A 22,084-nucleotide genomic window follows, 5' to 3' on the forward strand; every position below is an offset into this window, starting at 1 on the left:
CCTGTTTTTTTTTGCAAATGCACAATGGGGACTAAGTAGGTGAGTGCTTTTACTTACTGGTCTTGCATGTGTAATTGTTGCCTTACAATAGGTGAGGGTGATTAGGTACTTCTCTGCTGTCATATGCATACTTCTGATATACCCAGCTACCTCAGCCCATTTTATACGCTGCCCTCTTTAAATTTGATACATACTGCTGGTTTTCCTGAATATCTCAAGTTACATCCTTCTTAAAACAGAAACAAAATACAGACACGTATATTATATCCAAAATTCAGATCTAAGAGAAGACAGTAGGCAAGGTCCAAACCTTCTCCAGAGGTCACAGTCCCTCAGACAATGCGATGGATTTAAATTTTCTTCAGCTCTAAGCCCTCTGGCAGCCACAACACAAACACAGTTTAAGACTCCCTCAGGGCAAGTGGGATGCTGCAGGATTATCCAGTCTGGTGGAGTCTAATGAAGTTTCCTTTTCACCCCACTAGTTCAGTCCAAGCCTGAACGAAAACTACTGTGAAATTCCTCAGGATGAAAAGTGCAATGTAGAAGTCAAAAGGTACAGGGAAAGGCAGGGACAAGGCTCTGGTGTCAGAATCCCATCTGATAGCAGTGGAGTGGAGCCTGTGGTCTCCAAATGTTCTTAATACAGTACTGACTGAAAAAATAAAAGGATAATCAAACATGAATAAAGAGAGAATGATCAAACAGTGTATTTTATTGATCTATAATAGCAGTGACAGGTGCTGCCACTTGACACTAATATCTATTTCTAAATTCCTCTGTAATATGTGAATCCAGTGATTGCCAGTCTGTGAAGCATTCCAGATGGCCTGTCAGGGTGATGAAACCAAAGATACCTGAATGCTACAACCTTTTCGGCTTGTTTTAGCATAGTTTTCAAGTTCACATTGTTTCCTCTGATTTTCCAAGCTCACTGAATTAAACAAAACAATAAGCTGCTCTCTGCATGCCTCTGTTTCATGCCCTCCTGTTAAATGCTTTTAGTGAAAATCCAGCTGTGATCAATTCTAGCAGAAAATATCAAAATTAGAGGAACATGCAAAAGAGTGCAGAAGAAGTCAGAAACATGCACAATAACATGAAGAAAATACAGATTGTGGTACTGTGGATTCCAACAAGAAACTCAGTTTTAATAAATATAAACTCTTTCTTGAAAGACTAGGAAATAAACGGGACAAAAAGCAGTTTCAATAATAACAATAATTCACAGCAACCTTTGAGTTTCAGATTGCCGAATCTCTTTGATATTACCTTTTAATGTAATTAAGCATAGAAGATGGCATCGGGGAATGAAGAACATGAAGAATTTTGTCTATGATGAAATTTTATTTTTAGAACTACTGTTTTAACCTGCTAAATAATAGTGCTGCTGGGGAGAGGAGAGTGATTCTGTCATGGCTACCACTGCCCCTGTTGCTGATTGTTCATGGGGTTCTTGTGCTTTGCTTTGCAGTAATATGTACTTCAGGAACAACAACTCGGCCCATTACATGCAGAATGTACTTGTCCTGACTCTGCCACCAGCTAATTACAGCTTGAATACCGTAACAACTGAGGATGCCGTCCTGGTAACCACACTATTTTATATCTGATTATTGCATTCAGTTCATTCATGTTCATGCAGTAGGAAATGAAAACCAAAAATGCAGCTGTAATCATCCCCCATCATGCTTCTATGCTGTTATTTTCTTACATTAATGCAGGATGACATTTTGTCCTGCTGTAATGATGTAAAAATATAATATTTTAAGGCAAACACACAGGGTCTCATATTCCTGCTTTGTGAAGTTCAACTCAGGCTTTTACTCTGGTCTGCAAGTGTAATGTTCATGGGGTATGAGTGAGACTTAGAGGCACGTGGCCTTCTGACTCCACTTCTGAGTGACTGACAATCTTATATGTAGCTGCAAGGCATCACTGAAGGAATATTTTTAGGTGAAATTGTGATGTGAGCATGGAAAGTTCAGAACTAATAGTTGTTGACTGATTTTTATGTGCAGATATGGATAAGTTGTGGCAACCATTGCTGTTTCTGTCCAAAGGCTTCCCAGTTAAACTCCAAAAACAGTATTTTTTTTTTCCTGTGGGAAATATGTATTTTTTTTTAATTTCCTGAAAAGCAGAAACTATGCAAACCCTGTATCTGTTTAGCAAAACTGATACTCCTGCTGTCTGCCCAGGCACCAGACTCTTCATGTAGATTTCCTCCCAGGATTTGTGGCTTTGAGCTCCAGCTCTTCAGCAGGCAGACCAAAGCTTCTGGCTGGATTTACGGGGCTTCCAGACTCTCCAGCCTGAGCTCAACACTTTCTGGGTGCCAGCTCCATGGCAGGCTGCTGGAAATTCTGGCACAGCTCCTTGCCCCTGAGCTGTGGCCATCTGGAAGCCCAGACTTGCTGGCTTCACACTGGATTATCTGCACAGAAAGTCTAATGAAAAGCCGGGGCATTGGGTCCCACTGAGCAGACCTGCCTAGAACTTACAATGTAGGGTCATCTCTTGAACCCTTTGCACCAGGATTAGCATGCCAGAGCTTTATACTGTCCTCTTACAAGTTTTTACCACCTCCCTGTCTTCTTACACCAGAAATATATTTTGTTACCTTTACTTTTCCAAGCAAGAATGCTGATATGGCATTGCCCAGCTACTCACTCAGTGTTCAGCAGATTTTGGACTTCCATGATGGAGTTTTTGCCAAATGAGACCACCAAAGATATTGTAGCTTTAAGGCAGAAACTTGAACTCTCAAACTGCCATTTTTCTTTTTCTCTTGTTATAGATGGAAGATGATTTTGTTGTTGGCTATTTTAATGCAGTCTTGCTGTTTGGACATATTCTGAAGAAATTTATCTTCTCCCAGAGCCCAGTGTCACCTCTCAGTTTCATCAATGAATTCAGAAATACCACTTTTGAAGGTAAAAAAATGAACAGTCCTGTGCAGGGTTCACTGATGAGGGAAAAGAAATTTGCTTTGAACCACTCTTAGAATAAGTCACTTCTACACTAAACAAGTCCAAGCCCTTCAATGAGTTTTATTCATGATCCTTTTCTTTTTCTATAATTTTTCCCAAGGATGGTATCTTCAGTATTAGCAGAAGTGCTACATAGCAGTTGTGCACAATCACCTTATACATGCAACACAGAAGAGGTAGAAAATGAAAGTGATGATCATTTGAAATATTGCAATTAGCAAGAGAGCGTCTGAGGACCAGAGGTCTTTCTCGGCTGTTGTCTTTCCTTCTGCTTTGAAGTACAAAGCACATTTAACAAATATTGCTGCCTAAGGAGGGGTTGGGGGAGGAGAAGAGACAGAGCTTCCCAGCCAGCAGAGATGGAGGACAGGGATGAGGAGCTGGAGCTGGTGTCCTTCTTTTGACAAAGAGCTGAACTCTCTATAGGGAGACTATTTGGAGAATGAGAAAGGACCTGAAAGAGTGAAGCATATAGGTGGGTTTCAGAGTCCATGCTTCCTGCAGAGGCAACCTGGCATTCAGGCTGTTAATTCGTGACAATGGCATTTCTAAGCTTTCCCCCAAAAGTCTAGTCTTGACTTGAGGCCAGTATGTGTGAAATATGATTGATGTTTGAAATTACTCTGAAGTCCACTTAGCTAAGCTTTAATGAAGTTGTTTCAAACTTTTCCCAGTTTACAAAGCAATCGTAGGCCTGGGTATCCACAGTGGGAGTGTAAGCCAGCTGGCAATTGGTTGGCTCTTCTTAGTCAACTTTCTTGTTCCTCTCACAGATTGTCTAGCACCAGTGGGCTTTTGTAGGCCACGGGCTCAAAATCACAGAATTCAATCATTAGGGAAAGACAGAGGCAAAACTAACACAAGGAAGTGACAATATTACCTCTCTGGGAGCAAAGTCCCAGCTGTCATTTCACACCAGAGATGTGTACCAAAATGACAACTCAAAGCTTTGGGTGTATGTCCCATCTGCTTTCAGCAAACACATATATAGAACTTTCCCAGTTTTTCCTAATATGGTCTAGTAGGTTTTGAGCTTATCTTTGCTTTAACCATGGTATCCCAAACCTAGCACAATATAGTTTACTACTTCCTGAAGACAGCAACCTTTTTTGAATATCAGTAAACTCATCTGTTCAGTATCACTCTAAATTTGACAGGTAAATTGCACAAACTTTTTTACATATCCGAAATAAATCTTACACTGTAATGCTCCACATTAGCTATAGGTTTAGTTTAAAAAAAATAATCCTAAAAGTGAAAGGTGTTGAACCACCTTAATTCTTTCTTGTGCTAGAAGCTAGTAGAGTAGGGAGTTCATACCATAATTATTTTGATATTAAGAGCATGAACCATGAAAAACTTAGCATCAGTTTTTGAAAAGGGAGAAGGTAATTTCTGAACTCAAATAATGATAATTTTGAACTTTAGGAGAAATAAAATAAGTTATGATCAACAGCAGCCATAGAGCAATCTGAAGCTGACCAAAAAGACTCTCCTGAAAAAGAAGGGAAACAATGAATGTGAGACTTTCAGGAGTGGTGGGTTAAGCTTGTGCTTTTATTGAAATGACTGACTGCATGAGAGCAAAGTCAAGACACACTGAGGGATTTAGGAAGTTCTACCTTAAAATCCTTGGAATGTGCTACATAGGTGATTTCTCAATCTGCACATTTGCTGACATACAGAGGTAGAAGGTTAAAGGGAAAAAGAACCTCGTTAAAATAATATTATTATAGCCAAGCAGGTAGCTCTCAGGAAGGGGAATGAAAGTATCCCTGTATTTCCTTTCCTGCTGATAGATTCAAACTGTAGGTGGAAACTTGCTATTTCCCTTCTCACTTCTAAAATGGTCCCTTTAAGGGAGGTTACTCTGACATTCATGGTATGCTGAAGAAACCTGACAAATATATTTTTCTATAGCTAGAGGGAGACTATCCTCTTCAGTGCAGTCAGTTCAACACCTCTTACTGATTTTGTAGAGAAAATGTAGCATGCTATTAAGGGAGAAGTAGTGCCACACTAAGCTGGTAAGTATTCTAGCATGTACATGAAGAAGAAAAATAACCAGAGCATCAGAAATCCTTTTATGTATCCCATCCTTCCTGCTACATATTTGTGTTTCTGACAATGCAAGCTCTCTGACTAATTCCCTGTGTTTGCAGGTATACTGGGTCCTGTGACTCTAGATGACTTTGGAGACATTGATACAAATCTGACCCTGTTGTACACGTCACAGACTGCAACTCATGTATGTATGTCCAGGGAGGAACTTTTCAACCTTATATATGAAATGAAAAACAAAATACACTGTACTATTGCATAAGAATGATGAAAATAACTACAGCAGAAGTGGTGGCATGCCAAGGCATGCTCTGCATGCTGGGAGGGGGTCATGAGAGGCATGTGGGAGACTGACAGGACTGATGTAATCTGGTGATTCAGTAAGTGAAGTGCAGGTGGTATGTTGTGGGACTGATACATTTCTTTTCAGAGAGAGGGGAGGGATGAGGAAGAGTATGGCAACCAAACATATGGCTAAGTTGAGGAATGCACCACTGTAGCAGAAAAAGCAAGAATTAGTTTGAGTTTGGGCAATACATTTATTAAGGGTGGTTTGAAGCAAGAGACAAAAGATGGAGAGCACAGCTGCTGACTGCATTTCTTCCCTCCTACACCCACAGTTCAGTACTCTTCTGTATTTCAACACTCAGAAGAATGAGACACGCATGGCAACTGCCGGTCCGGATTTTGTCTGGAAGAACCACAAGCTGCCCAGTGATATTCCAGGCACTGGTGAGACACCCATTAAACCTACCTCTTCTTTGAAGACAAGTCACAGTCATAAGATCCGCCTGATGTGCAATCCAGCATGTTATCTTCACACTGTCCCCAGCCAGTAACTCCAGGAGCTGGGGGCAGAACAGTATCTTTCCTTCCCTTGCCCCCGCCCACCATGTTCTCTGCATCCAGCCCAGTTCTAAACCTTAATTTCTGTTTAGGCACTCCTAAGTCTCTTGTAGGCTCCATACTGTACCAGTGATTGTGGGGAATACCATGACATGTTATGGAAGAGGTCACCCTCCGAACATATAACCTTCACTAGAAGATGGTGGTGGTATGAATTGCTTGAAAGATTGTTCAGTAAGGGCAGCAGAGTTAAGGTTACATTGAGTTATTTGACTCTGTGTTTCTGTATCACTGATGGAGTATGGTGGCTTCTGCTTGCCCCTTTATCCTTGTTGTAGGGATCTGGGGAGAGGACACAGCACTGTGCAGATTCAGGGTCCAGCTTCTCTGGAGCAGTCTCTTAGAAGAGCTGGCTCTTTGCAGAAAGACAATGGGAAACTAGGTTATTGCTCTGTCTATACTCAAACTTTAAATCTGAACTCCCATAAAACACCACCTCCTTTTCTTTTGAGTTTTTGGTGACTCCTGAATAGAACGGATGAACTTCTTTGTTCTTTAGCATATCAGAGTATAGCCTTGTCAGTCTGATCAGATTAGAATTGTTTCCCCATTTAGTCTGCTGCCATATGGTGATTGGCAATGGAAAGCCATATGCTTCAGGGTATGATATGCAGGATAAAAATTATTGCAGTGGCAGTGGTTGCAAGGGTTAGTGCACAGTGGGTTAGTGTTCACCTGAGTCATTCCCATCAGTGAGTGTTCAAAGGTGCTGCTGTTAAAGGACTCTGCTAAAGGCCTCCATTAGTTTGCTGTACTGCTCACCTCCATTAGGGAATAGGCAAAGCAGTAACTGGAGAAACAAACACCTCCTGCTAACTAAGGGGCCATTCACAGTAAGGTGGTACATGGATTCAAACGTTTTTATTCCTCAATAAAAAAAATCAAATGGCTTCAAATTATGGCTTACCCCTCCTCAGAGAAGCAGGAGTAGTGGTTCGTTGCCAGGGACCCATGGGAGCTGCCAGGAGCAGGCAGCAGCGCTGACGAGACTCCAGTTAGGCAGCTCTGAGAAGAGCAGAAAGAGCAGTGAAAAGTTTCATTTTTCAGCTCTGGTCAAATCTCTGGTCTCCCTTGGCATCACCACGAGCCCTGCTTGTGCAGACAAAGCAATGCTGCACGTGTCAGCCACAGGGTCTCCCTGCACCAGCTCCCCGAGCCATGTGCTGCCTGGCCTCAGCCTTCTTGGTGTTGCCCCAGTCCCATTCTTACCTATCCCTTGGGCCCCACAACGTGCTGCGTTGTCAGTGGATCTCTGTATCTTTTAAAACATTCCCTTGAGTATGTCCTTGGTTGAGGCTGCTGCATGAGGGCAAAAGAAAAATGGGAATTGTAGAAAGCCAATGTTTACAAACCAGTATCTTAACATTCAGTGCTTGACGAAGGCCTGACTGTAGCCAAGCTATACTAAACCAAAGTAAAACCGCCTCCCACAGGCACTTGATTATTTTCTTTTCACATTTTTTTTAAAATAAACCTTCCTTCAGTGTGATTCTAAATAAAGATATTCCCCCAAAGGGTGACTTTTTAAGGCCAAAGTTTAAGTAATCACCATGCCTTGCCAAAACCAGTCAAAACTTTCCAACCAGAAATACATTTTTTCCTCTAGGGAGGTGAATAGACACAGCAACCAGAGCCCTGCTCCTTCCTAAACTGTAATTGAGAACAGCTGACACACTTCTGCTCCCTTCCTTCTTCCCGTCATCCCATTAAAAAAGGGGCTTTATCCACATTTTTCCCTTATTCAGAAAGTTTTAACTCTCGCTTTAAACATTGATAAGGTCAGCCTTCAATACACAAACGTTTCTTGTTCCAGAGGACCTGAGAACAGTTAATTTGTGATGTCCTCTCCCCTTGCGTGTTATAATTCTAAGAGCCAGAAGGTGGTAGCAGAGCCTCAGGAACGGGAAATTGTGGTTCCAGAGCCTTTCCATGGGAAACTACAACCTGATGATTGTTAAATCGCAAGCCACGATGCACAAACGTTAAATTTTAGAGACTTCGTACGAAATGGCTTTGCATATTCTCATCTTTCATTTTATAGTGGTGACTTCATGTCCTTTTCTTGTCAGAGGGAAACAGTAGTACTGACAGTTTTCAATGGAGAGCATCAAACTAATACTAAATTACTAGGAGGTCCTGAGACTGATGCTTGGATGAACGCACAGAAAGAAATGGAGAGACATGATGCACAGAACAAGAAAAATCAAAGTCATGAAGCTGGGTCCAAAATCCAGAGGCATTCCTAAATTGAATTCTATGTCAGATGCTGACACTTACATTGGCATGTTGAAAATCTATGCTCAGTTGCTGCCTGATTCTGAAGGCAGCTAGTGTGTCATGTTGCTTTTTATTTATTTATTAGTTTTTACACTTTATCTTTTTTCTGTGTGCCTTTATTTCTGTTTCTCAGCACAGGCAGAAATGCACTAGCCTCAGTAAGGCTGAGTAGCTCGGCTCTTTTACTATCCATAACCAACATGGCAATCTGAAAAAATAGATTTTCCTCTGCCTTCTTTGCCTGAGAAACTTGCTCAGTAGAGTAAGTACACTCTGGACATGTGGCCACCAGATGAAGCTCTGCACTAATGGCCTGATGCTCTTCAAAGGAAGTCGGTGGCTGCAACTTTCGTTCTCAGTATCCCTGAGCTTCAAGAACTGACCCAAGACAGGCTTCAGTTTGCTTTTCCACATTAGGACAATCAAAATTATAACCTTAAATAGTTGGTTCCCAGCCTTGGCTGTCCTGCCTGCTTGCTCAGGATTTAGGATCCTCATGTGCTCTGTGCTTTTGGGTCTGAGTCCTCAGATGCCTGAACAGCCTGATTTTCAAATTGTTTGGCACCTGGCAGCTTCGAAGGACTCTTTACTAGCTTTGTGCTGCCACCAGTTTAATTTCCCTCTACAGTGTATGAATATCCTATTGAAGAGTCCAGTCCACTCATGAGCACTTGTCATCCCAACACAGTGTCCACAGAAGTGTCCAGAAATGATTCCACAGTCTCTAAAGCTCTGCCTACAATAATTACAGAATTACTTTAAACAACTGGGGCAATAACGGGAGAACGGAGGTGCAAAATGTTGAAAAGTCTACATATGTTAAAATCTGTTCCGTGATTTTCATCCTGACCTCTTCTTGGATAACAAGTTCTTGAGAGAAATGCCTTTCAAATCCACTAGTGGCTGTACTTTGTAACAGCTGAAATTCTGGGTGGAAGCTACAGGTGTACCCCACCCTGAAGCAAATTACATCAAGTAAAGACTCTAGGTGATGAAGGTATGGGTAGTTGTGGAAAATTCACCGTCAAAGCGGCATATGTCTCTCTCACTGTGTGGGTACCCAGCAGGACTGGAAAGGAAAGGACATACATTATAAAGCCTGAATCAGAAAATCATCACTGAGTATTTCATTTAATGATAAAACCAATAGAGATCAAACCCTTGTTCCCTATTTCAGAGAAAGCCTTATCCAAAGGAGTCAGCGAGGAGCCCATTTTGCATTAAGCCCTGGGTATGCTGTGGGGAAACAGTGTTTCCTGACTTCCAGTGACTCTCATTTCAAATAGTTAACTGCTTACCCCATCTACATCCCTATCCCCCAGAGAGTTGTACCCAAAGTTTGCTTCCACCATCCACTCTTATGGAGTTATAAGTCTGGATGCTTAATTTTTTAAAACGTGGTTACTAAGAAAAGCCAGCTTTATTCCTTGACTATCCTAGTTTGTTTTTAAAGAGGAGAACACTCGGAAAATGCTGCTGAGCTGATGTGAGATTTAGTGCTGTTAAATTCACCTCCCACCTGGGTGTCCCTACAGAGTGCCCGTGCCTCAGGTGGGGATGTAAGACTGAACTGCTCCAGGTTATGTTTCATCCTGCAGTGAAAGAGGCAGGCACATGCCATCTCTAGGCAGTGCTGGACTTTACCAAAGCCTTTCAATTTGCATGCCACCAAAGAATATCCCTGCTCAGCTACAGTGACTTGCACACTTGTGGGTGAGGGTAATTTCTTAAATATAATATTGTTTTTCAACATCCTCTGTCAAATTGTTTATTTTTCATTTTTTCTTTTCTGCAGGCCCACATGTCTTGACTATTGCTGTCTTTACACTCACAGGAATTGTGATTCTGGTTCTGATCATCTCTTTGCTGATTCTAAGGTACCAACCCCTTTGGCCTTCTGTTTGTCCTTGAACAGTTTTCCTCCTAGGGCAATGCCTTTGATCTCTCCTTGAAGAGCCATTCATTAGCTTACCTTACATACCTGGGCAGTTGCCCTCAGTGTGCACTCTTTAGTATATGCTGAGTAGTGTTTGCATCCATAGCATTGTTATGGCAGGTTAATAATCACGGGAGAAGATGCAGCAAGGCTCATAGTTTTTGTATCTGCTAAAAAGCTGTTTCCTATACATACACAGAAACATATGTCTCAAATCAATATTAAGACATTTTCCACTTTACTGCCCATTTTTAGCTTACTTGGGTTCACTTATGTTTCTTTAACCTATTGACATAAAAATTTAATCTAGAAGGAGGTATTTATCTTGAGACACTGTAGGAGTCAAAACACCATGAGGTTTTGGTGATTTCATTGCGTGGATCCATCCTGTCTTTCAGTTTCCTCTGACTCAGTCCAACTCCTTGCATACTGATTTTTCTAACAGCTGGAATTTAATGAGTATAACACAGTTCAGCTTTATCATGATGGAAAAAGCAGAAATAGAAATCAATGATGTCTTCTTTTCCTGGAGGAAATTCCACCCCATTTCCAAAGTATATTGTTTTCTTTCATATTTAAAAAGATTTATCTATGCATCTATTTTCAGTAGCTCAGCATCCCTCTTTGCTATACATCAGAGAACTTCAGAAAAAGTGAGAAAATTGGGTCTTAAGAAAACTTGATTAGAAACAAATACTACTGAGGCTCTCTTATTCTGAGTGGACCAATCTGCCTTGCTAACTAAAGCTTTTCACAAAGGAAAAATCAAAGATGAAGGTATACAACTCTTACACATCCTGTTGCGTAGGAGTCCTTGAATTGTACTCAAGAAATGGAAGAACTAATCATTGCCACATCTAAGCACTAACATATAAACAGACAGGTAATATTTGTAATTGCTATGAAAATGGATAAAAATTTGTCTGGAGACACTATGGACTTGTTGTAAAAGGTTCTGTACTCTTCCATATTTGCAGGTGCATAAAATCTAAAGATTCTGTTTAGATGATTATATTATTATTGTATACATATCATTGTAATATTCCCAAGCATCAAATATAGAAGAGATTCCTGAAGATTTTTTTAGAATAAATCTTACACTTTTAGTGTCAAAATAACAGCAAATTTCTCCACTGTAATTGTTACTGAAGATTATCTCCTAACAAGCAAAGGAGATGAGAGACTCAGCTATGAAAATTAACAAAATGACTCATCATTCTTGCTTTATCTCCCAAGTTTCTAGGACACTTGAACTATTCCACAACTCCCTATATAGTTCTGATTACTAGATAAAAAGGCAAAGTCCTGAAAAACACATAACTAAATATTAGACTTAGTAGTTTTTAATTCAGTTTGATATGTACTTAATCACCAGCTGGTACCAGTTTGAATTGCAGTGCATCCTGGTGATACAACATGGCTTATGAGATTGAACTGAGAAAAGCTGTTCTTACAGCAATTATTGGTCTTCCTTTTCTTATACATATGTATGTTAAAATATATTGAAAAAGAGAACATTTCTGTTATTAGCCAATGCCATGGGTTCTCCCATTCGGAGCATTTGCCATCAGTCATCAGTGTGTTAGGATTCTCCTGCAGTCTCTCTAGTCAGTCCTGTGGAGTTTTTTTAATAGAGGAAGGACTTGCACGAGTAAGCAGGTAATCTGACAAGTACTAGTTGTAGCTTTTCTCTAAGAGAAGACAATGTCTGAAGTTCTGCAACAGAGACAGCAGTTTCCTTCTCCCTGTTCCAAGGGCTCTTCCCTCATTTTTACAAAATGTGCAGAGTGCAAGGGACACCCATAAAAAGGCATCTCATCTCAACACTGTTGTTACCTCCTCTCCTGGCATTGTATTCACACCAGTTCTTACCATCCATTGTTGATGGCAGGACTTCCTCTGACTTGCATTTGTCTGTGGGACCTCCCTTCAGAGTACATTCAATAACATGGAGGAGAAAAATACGTAAAATCCAAACAGCTCTCTGTGCTTTTAAGTTCTAACCTCCCTTGAGAATCTGGAAATTGCCTAGCAGTTGTTCTGCTAAATCTGTTCTGTTCTTCTGCTACTTCCATGGAATTGAATGAGTATTTAGGCTTTCCCAAAGCTAGGGGAATTAGAGCAGGCTCAAACTGGAAAACTGTACGAGAGCCACAGGGCTTGTGCTCAAGCCTTGCCAACCTGACACCCCATCCTTGTGTCATCCTGACACTAGAAGCTTCCCTGTCCCAATCTGCTGTTGTGAGTTTCGGTTCACTGGGAGGATACTGTGAATGAGTTTGCTCGTTTTGCAGGAAGTACAGGAGAGATAATAAGCGCCGGTGGAAGAAATGGTCTCATATACCGCCTGAGGAAATCTTGCCTCTGGAGACCAGTGAGACAAGTCATGTTAGTTTGAAGGTAAGAAAAGCACAATGCCCAAAGCTGGGTCTTGGAGTCTGTCTTCTAAAGACCATCGATGCTGGGATGTTGGCATGCTCCAACTACAATGCAGGCTATGGCTCTGGTAGAACTAGGATCTGTTAATTTTTTTTTTTTTTTTTTAACTCTCATTTGCTGTATTGAAGAAAAAAGAGGTTATTCCACATTTATCACTTCCTACTAGAATATATCTGTTCCCTGGCAGTAAAGCTCATTTTGTGTGGGGGAATGGACTGGCTATTGATTTGTAGTCTCTTTCTGTTACAAATGATTTCCCTGTGCTTTGCTAGGACTCTGTAATGCCCAAGAGCCTGAAAGCATCAGGTGGTGGCCCTGGCAGCCATGGGAGTAGCATGGATGTCCCACACTTTCTGTGGCATGTAGTGGCCCTCCCTAGAGAGAGAGGCTTATGCTTCATTGTGTGGCACACACTGACATTACTTATCTCTCTGGACCTGCCAAGTGGGGAGTAGGTAATAATTGCAAGTTAATTATTCTTCTTTGTTCTCAGATTGATGAAGATAAGAGACGTGACACCACCCAGAGACTGCGCCAAGGCAAATATGACAAGAAGGTAACCTGACTGCAGTGTCCATGCTCCCTTCCTTGGCCTAGGAATGCTCTTTCCGGGAGGAGGTTGTTGCTCTTCAGAGACAATTCGACTTCCTCTGACCTTGCAAAATGGTTTTATGGAAGGAATAAGCCATTTATTCCCTATTAGGCACTTTGCATTTTGCTTACCGACGGGAGGCAAAATATTTGACCCCATGAACCCCTAGCCTAGTCCAGAAGCACAGAAACAGAAACAGAGTGACCAGAAAACGGATATATTTTGGTACTGAGGAGATTAATGGATTAACAGAGATCAGGCCATTTACATGGCAATTCTTGTCAGTAGAGCTATCTGCCTGCCTGAGGTATATTCATGTTGAGTTAAAATCTGCATCGTTGACAGTTCTAAATAGTTCCTTTCTACCTGGGAAATCTTTTGAAGGAAATATATCTCTGTTACTCGTTAGCTGATTAACTGAAACTCCAGCAGTGAAGTGGTACGCAGGTATTTCTGAAGTATTTCTTTGTATGGACATTTATTGGAAAAGAAGGATGAATTGCTATTGAACTAAACCTATGATTTTTCCCCACTGATATTTTTTCTTCAGGTGGTGATCCTAAAGGATCTCAAAAACAATGATGGTAATTTCTCAGAGAAGCAAAAAATAGAACTGAACAAGGTAATGGTTGCACGTAGCAGCTGGACACTGCAGGGTGGGATGGAGCCTATGAGTGAAGTCATTGCTTTCCACTGTCAACTCCGACAGCCATATGCTCGTGCATGTTTGTGAGGTGGACGGGTAATGAGTTCCTCAAAGGATATTGCTTGATGAACTTTCTCTTTGTGTGTGTGATCTCATCACCAGTTCAGAGTCTGAATTGTATGCCAGTGAAGCTGAGGATGAATGAAGTAATTCATGTTCTGTCATATGGCCTTGCTAAATACACTTTTATAGCTGATGCTAAAAGGCAATGCACTCTTTTTGCTCATATCATGCTAATTCATTAGTAGCGGAATGTTGTAGTTAAATCTTATTATTGAATGCAAAGTGAAGTCCTTTAAATATAAGTAACTCTGCTGACTTGTGCATACAGACTCTTCCAACATGAGATGAATTTGGCTGCAGTACTGCATCTTTTCTGAATGATTTTCCTTTTTACACAACAAAGCTATAGTATGAATTCAATAACCTCTAAAAATACCTCAAAATAAACTACAATTCTCTATATAAATGGATAAGTCTATAATATCACGCAGCATCATTAAATTTTTATTACTTGCTCATTAACTGACTGATTCACAATATTCTGTCACTCATAATGGGTATTCTGGTCATCTGGGAGGTCTGAGTACAGAGGCAATTATGGAGACTATAGTGGGCTCTGGAATTAACTTGTAGTATGCAACAGCAGCCACTCTTATCTCACTAATCCAGAAGTCTCTCAAATGACAAATGTCTTCCAGTACTTCACTCAGTGCCTTAGTACATACTGGTTTAAAGGAAACTCATGCCTCTTATCAGGGCCTGAGATAAAAAGCCACATCACACAAGTATCCTTGACCTGTGTTTCTGTACTAACAATGATTGTTTTTAACAATAGATGCAATGTTTCTGCTCTAGCTCCTACAGATTGATTATTACAACCTGACCAAGTTCTATGGCACTGTGAAGATAGACACCATGATCTTTGGGGTGATTGAGTACTGCGAAAGAGGTTCTCTGCGGGTAAAGAATTTTGCAGGTCTCCTTCCACCCCTAAATTATCAAATTGCAAAGTAAGAAAAAAAATCCCCATCTCTAGGTCTCTGGCCCTCATGCAGCAGCCATGGACTGAGAAAGTGGTGGCAGGATTCTGACTTTAAGTTTCCTCTCCCTTGCTCAGTTCTCTCCAGCCTTCCCCAGGGGCTGCTGTGGCTGCCATCAGTTTGATGGTTATCAGAAGCCAGAGGATGAGGTGAGGTGCAAGCAAGGGAAAGTACAGGTAGTGCTCTGCCCAGGCAACAGTAACAGCCAGTATTTGTATTGTGTCCCCTATTGGGAGCATGTAGGATATCACTTTTTCTTTATTGTCCAGGCTGTAGTTGTTGTCTCTGCTGATGCCCTTGTAGACCCCACAGTGCCCCCAGAGTGTGAGAGGATAAAGAAAATAATATATTCCATATTAATAAGGGACAAACAGTTTGAGGCTGGAATATGTCAAATCCTATGCTGTAAGGGACAATAGCCCTTAATTTTTGTTTATAAAAAGAAATGGTAAATTGATGCCTGGCAAAAGTTAGGGAAAGACTTATGGTTTATTACTACCAATATTATTTCAGTGCTAATCATGAAGTAATGGTGGTATCAGCTCTTCTGCTGCACACATTGTCTCTGCTTCTGAGTTCATACAAAGACTCTCATCAGTAGCAGTGGTCTCTGGAACAAACTCACAGCAAGGCAGCAAAATAACAGCTCTCTCTAGTTCTTTTCTTGTAAACTGGCATACTCATGGAGGTTTACTTTTAGCAACGGAAATCATAGTGGCTGGAAGAACTGTACATGACTGGCATTTTAAGATAAAGGAACAGTCTACTTTGAACTTACAAAGCCATAAGTAAATTGGTAGGAAATGGACTGTGAGCACAAAACACAGAAATTCCTTTCCCTTCTTGCACACCTTGCCCATTTCTGTCTCAGCTATTTTGCTTTATTAAAGACTTGCCTCTAATGGCAAATTCACAATTTACATTTAATTACACAAAACCCTATCTTCTGGAGTCTCCACTTTTCTAGTTCTGTGTAAGCATGAAATAAATTTTATATTCCCTGTTTTCTGGGTCAACTCCTGTGCTAGTGCATGTATTCCCTATAAAAAACAAAGGGCTACCTCTTTCAGTCACTGGTTGAAAGGCTGTACAATTTAGGTACTTATATCTCATCTTCTTTTTCCCTGATGTAGATTAGAACCATTCTTTTATTCTCTTGACAGGATGTTTTAAATGATAAAATCTCCTACCCTGACGGCACATTCATGGACTGGGAATTTAAAATCTCCATCATGTACGATATTGCCAAGGTAAGCAGGCCTGCTGACAGTGCAATGTTAATCAACCTGTCTTGTCTTGCAAAACTGATCCTCTGGAGAAGGGCAGCTCTCAAGGTCTTCCTTCCTTGCTAGAGCTGTATGTCCTTCCAATCTTTCTTCCTCTGGGGACAGGTATATGAGGCAGGAGGAGACAGTGGCTCTCAAGCTGAAGGAGGAAATAGGGGTCAGAGCTGATTTTGGGCTATTTATGAATAAACAAATAAAGTATGCCCCAAAGAAATGTGACCCAAAAGTCAGTGGGTTACAATCTTACAATCTGTTGACTAGTGGCTCTGACTAGTATACCTTGTGCAGTCACAAGACCTGCAAAGCACACTGCTCTCTGGCCTCAGGTAAGACACACAAAAGAAAAATGTGTATTTTCAAATAATGGAATTATTCTAATTTGCATCCAGAGATGGGATCAACTTTTTCTAAACAAACTGTTTACTTTGCATCCTGATTTTCTCACACACTATTTCTATTTCAGAGCTATCAATTTCAGGCAGTTTGAGAGGGAATAAATTAATCTTGTGCAGAAACCAAGACTGTTTTTCAGTAGCTTTCAACAGATCTTTGCATTTTAGGTCCTTGTGGTAGGAAGAATCAATATGCACAGTAAAGGAAATTCTATTCTACATTAGAGACTTGTATCTATTTAGCTGGTAGTTAAGGAGCCTTTATAATTCACAGGTAAAAAATTCATTATACTTCTGCAGGTAATGTAGAGAATTACCTCTGCCTTTTTGCTAGTGCTCAACTGCTTTTCTCCTCTTCTTGCTGGTTTGCAGTTGAACAGCCCTCCCATTTCTCTACATGCATCAGTTCAGAGTTGGTTTCCACAATGAATAACTCCACTGTGTCTGTTCTAAAGAGATATTGAAAATCTTGCTCTTTATTAAAGCCCTCTTAATCCAAATTGTCACACTTTGTTGGCCTTCTTAATGACTTTCAAGTTCAGTTAATGTTCAGCATTAAGTTTCATTTAAACAGCAGCAGTAGAGTTTCCCTTCCTCCTTATAGCATATAAAAAACCAGGATATTTTTTAACCCTTTGCAGTTCACCTTCAGATGTTTTCTTAGCAAACAGGGTCTAGTATGGTCTCTGTTCACAAGAAGGAGAGAGAAATCCCAGTCCCTCTGAAGAGATTGACCAAATTCCCAGTGACTGCACTGGGACCAGGACTTCACAGCCAATCGTTCACTGCACTGTAGGTAATGGGCATATTGTGCCTGAGGATGGGTGGCACACTGCATGTGTTCTGTGGAATGGGTCCTGAGTATTATTAGCCATCTTAGTAGAGATGGTTCACAAAACCCTCCTGAAAACTTGTATGTACATAGGAGCATCAGGAAATTTACCGTCGTTTGGACGATCTGCCTCTCCTATTCCTTGACCTGACACTGTGGTGAAGCCTCTGGGACCTAGACATTTCCACAAAATTCTTGTATTGCTTTTCCCAAACCATAGCTTCCCAACCTCCATGCACCCTCTCTAATTTTACTTGAATGGCTTCTTGCTTTACATAAGTCATTTCATGGCCCTTTAGCTCCAGTTGCTCTCATCTTAGTATCTACCCTTTTAAAGCCCAGCCAAAGCTCTCCAGGCTTTAAAATCCCTATGCAGTTCCTTTGCCTTCCTTTTGATATGCTTCTCCCTCTCCACACCAGCACTTTCCTACACCCTACTTTTACTGTTGCCCCAACAGTCCTTGTACTTTGCCTACTCTTCATCTGGCACAGAAGCTGCTGCATCAGTGTTTCTGAACAGAGGTTGGATCATTTCTATTCCCTGGTACAGCTAGCCAAGTAGTGACTATTCCTAGTGCAGCCCCTAGTCTTCTAGAGGAGGTGGAGTAGGCAAAGGGGAAGCCCTAAATCTGCTCCATTTACTTTTCTTTCTATTTTTTTTTTTTCCTATCTTTGCTGTCTCTAGGTCTGATGGTACCACCTGAAGCTACATAGATTTGGCTGCATGTGACCAAAGAGCTCTGATGAAAGGTCTGCTAAGAAGGAATTACAGTAATCAAGCCTTGCAGTTATTAGTGCATACACTGTTGTTGCAACACTATTTATTAAATAAGGGGCAGCTGCAGGATATTGTGCAAGGGATTGTAATATTCTTGCATTGTGTCAGGAAAAGGGTTCTCAGTCAGAACTAAAGCTTCAGAGCTTCAGATCAGAGGTCATAAGAATGCCTCAAGGATTTAAGAATACTTCATTGAAAGTAATTATAAATTTTGTAAATCACATTGTGGATTCTTAGTAGGTTCTATGTTTTCAGGTAGGTGCATAGGATAGTTGGAAGAAAAGAAGAAAATTCTATCAGCACATCTGTAAGACTTCTGCCTCCAGAAATTGTTAACAAGCAAGCCCTGGTATAAGGAAATAAAAATTATCTTTGCCTGCTATTTGATGTCGAAACTGATTGGGAATTCTGCTGTGGCAATGGGTATATTTCCTGGCTGATGAAAGCAGGAGCTGGAAGAAGCACAGCTGGAGGAAATAGGACCTAAAGTAGGCAAAACATCCTGGATAGTGTCATCAGGGCTGCATGATAAAAGCTGCTTAATCAAGAAATGTGTTCCTTGGATATAGCGTGCACACAGTCTCTGTAAATTTGGCACGGTCTAGATAGGTCCAGGATAACCAGTCCAACAACATTCTCCAGGGCTTGCATCTCTTGCAGGCTGCTTGTGTCTCAGACATACATCTACTGTGCTGAAAACTCTGCTCATGTCTCAGTGATCTCTTGTAGCATTTGCTGATCTGCTCCCAATTACGGGTACCCAGTATTTGGAGAGAAAACCCAGCATGTCATGACCACATGAGCTATGTAACCCTAATTAAAGTCCATCTACCAGTTATCATACAAGAGGATAAGCTATACATGTAGGAGTCTAAGTGGAAGAACATTCAGAGAAGAAACTAAACAGATATGATGTACCTGTTCTGGCTTCCACAGAATATAGATTGTGCTTCATGTACTGAGCTACAGGAAAGAGGACTATAGGAAGAAAAGCAACCAGCAGCATGCGAGAAGTAGGTGTGATCTTAAGTAGCTCAGAAGACAGAGATGAAACAGAATAAATAATAGCAAGAGGGTGCAATTTAGCATACCTACTCCCTTCTTCAGTTTACGCCCACTTACTAATGTTCTTTTCCTGCTATGCCTCAGTGCTGGCCCCTTCTCATGTATTGCATTGTACTTGAGTGTCTTAGACTAAACAAGAAAAAATCACAGGTGATGTGTAAAGAGGGGCAAACGACACACCTTTGTATGCCTGCGTGTGTTGTGAGTCAAGAGTCTGAATCTCAGGAAATATAGCTGAAACTGCATCAACCAGTCATCGTGGTTCCCTCTTCTGAGTTTAGTTCATGGATAGCTGATATATATTGATTAGTACAGATAAAACCATAATCAGTCAGGTCAGATGAGACCTTTGTGATTGTCTAATCTGAACCCCTGCCTTACATAAGCCTTACTGCACCATCTGACACTCTGCATTGACCCCTCTTTAGCCTTCTGCTTTGCAGAAGAGGATCTGCTGCAATGTTTCTGAATTGTCTCTGGTCTATGGTATTCTTTAAAGATGATACAGACATAACGAGCAATTCCTGTCAGACCTATGGTGTTCACTGGATGAACACATAGTTGGAAACACTTTTTTTGTGTGACATTCCAAGAAATATGTACTAAATTTATCAAAAAAATAATTTATTGCAAGTTAAATCAAAACCTCTGTGAGAGGAAATAAATTTTTGTAATTGCTTAATTGTATTCTAATCTTATCAAACCCCCAAGATGCTTTGTCAGACTTTTGTCAGATAAGAGGAAGGATGGTCTTCCATGACATGATCGTTCTAATGATCTACCTCCTAATTTCTTAACATTGACTGTTCCTGGCATCTTAGAAAGTCTCCTCTGTAAAATAGTATTTGTTTCCCTCTGTGACAGGGAATTCTGATTTATGCATATCCATTGCTGACGAAGGCCATTTCATTCCTTGGACAGATATTACACTAATACTTTACGTTTTTGTTGAGTCTGGTAATAGCTGAGTATCTCACACATAGTCTTGTTTTCTTCCTCTTTTATTATCAACCACAGGGGATGTCTTATCTGCACTCAAGCAAAACTGAAGTCCATGGTCGACTCAAATCCACAAATTGTGTAGTAGACAATCGCATGGTAGTGAAAATCACTGATTTTGGCTGTAATTCAATTCTGCCTCCAAGGAAAGGTAAAACCAGTACCCAAATGAACTCTCCTTCATGGTTTCCAACCCAATGGAATTTTCTTATAGTCCTAGTCCAGTAGGGCCTAATTACATCTTGTACATAGTATAAAACATACAAAATGATTTTGTTTCATGTAGCAGTCATCGTACAAATGATATCTGAAAACAGTCTTAACACAATGAAAGAGAATTATTAGCAGATAGAGAAGGAAATTAGGCAGTGTAGGTAAGAAGGAAAGGAAAGATGAATTCTCAGCTTATAGTTTAGAAAGCATATATTTCACATGTGTCTGAGAGGCAAGAAACATTTTCAACATCCAAGGCCTTCATGCAAACAGCTCTCTTTAGCAGTAATGCTGAACTTGTGTGAAGAAAAAAAGGTAACTACCACATGATCTTGTAATTGATCAGATGCACATGTTACCACAGTGCTCTGTGATTTAATTTAAACATTAACACTCATGACTTTTATCATCCTTAAAGAATTCTGTAACGATAATATGCAATGATAACCTTAGTATTTTTCATTCCTTAGATAAGAATCTAGCAATACATGTTCAATCAGATTGTGGTAATTTTAACAGCTTTTCTTTACATTTTCTATTCATCTCATATTCATAGGATGTTTCTGTAAAATAGAGCACTCCTTTCTACTCATCTTTTCCTTCTTACTTTATCTTGAGTGAAAAGATGAGCCCATCTGAAATTATGACATCTGAATCTGTATAGTAGAGCTCGGGGTATAATAAGCACAGCACTGTGCCATAACTGCAGTATATGATCTGAGAAGAAAATGGTTGCAGACTGAGTTGAGAGAAAATTTTTACATTCAGACACAAACATCTTTAAGAGTAACAATGAGAACATAAAAGAGTAAGAAAAATGCACTGAATGTAAATGCTCTAGTCATTCTTCATTTTACAAATTTAATATTTAAATTTATATTATTATTACATTGTAATGTATTTTTCTTCTTTCACTGCTCATAAGTAGCCCCAAAATTTCTGGTTAGTAGATTTCTTTCCTTGAAGGAAACTTACTGTTTCACAAGAGTTCTGCAGATTCATTGTGGCTGGATGTTGCAGCCTGATATCCTAACAGTCTTCAGGGTCACTGTGTTCAGATCACTGTTATGATATATCACTAGCATGTCATAACAAACTGTCATACCATGCCAGCATTCTGGTTTTGAGGTACAACGGTGCTTGTTGCACTAGAAATACAGATAAATAATTTTTGTAGAAAGAAAGTGGTTATGAGCAGGTAATACTATGTCAGGCTCAAAAACACTTGAGAATTATTTCAATAGATTTGTGATATCAAGGCCGCTGAGAAAAATGACGGCCTTGTATAAAAAGCTCCATGAATCTAGCTCAATAATTTATGGCTCAGCTTTTTTTTTTTTATAGCACTGTCATTCATTTGTCTTATACAGATGCATAGGCTATTTCTAAGACACCTATGAAAGGTAGATAAGAAAATCAAGTTCATTGCCAATAAACATAACTTTTCAGGAGGTGTGAGGGTCTGCATCTACAGTGGAAAATAGTAGGATCAGCAAATTCCAGACAATTGAAAACTACCACAACAGAGGTTTATCTAACCTGTACTGATGTTAGTTTCTCAAGAAA

At 40.3% G+C, this 22,084-nt stretch overlaps 1 protein-coding gene across 1 annotated transcript in view; it reads left to right on the top strand.

Moving 5' to 3' along the window:
- Positions 1-22,084, top strand: part of GUCY2C (guanylate cyclase 2C) — a 46,117-nt gene that overhangs the window by 10,438 nt on the left and 13,595 nt on the right. The window contains exons 7-17 of the mRNA XM_033007097.2: positions 1,475-1,589; positions 2,801-2,936; positions 5,156-5,241; positions 5,675-5,786; positions 10,033-10,114; positions 12,468-12,573; positions 13,106-13,168; positions 13,755-13,826; positions 14,769-14,873; positions 16,117-16,203; positions 20,324-20,456. Coding sequence (XP_032862988.1) covers positions 1,475-1,589; positions 2,801-2,936; positions 5,156-5,241; positions 5,675-5,786; positions 10,033-10,114; positions 12,468-12,573; positions 13,106-13,168; positions 13,755-13,826; positions 14,769-14,873; positions 16,117-16,203; positions 20,324-20,456 — 1,097 coding nt within the window. The remainder of the gene's footprint in view (positions 1-1,474; positions 1,590-2,800; positions 2,937-5,155; positions 5,242-5,674; positions 5,787-10,032; positions 10,115-12,467; positions 12,574-13,105; positions 13,169-13,754; positions 13,827-14,768; positions 14,874-16,116; positions 16,204-20,323; positions 20,457-22,084) is intronic.

The sequence above is a fragment of the Tyto alba genome, unplaced genomic scaffold (genome assembly GCF_018691265.1).
Source record: "Tyto alba isolate M040663 unplaced genomic scaffold, T.alba_DEE_v4.0 Super-Scaffold_2, whole genome shotgun sequence".
NCBI lineage: Eukaryota > Metazoa > Chordata > Aves > Strigiformes > Tytonidae > Tyto > Tyto alba.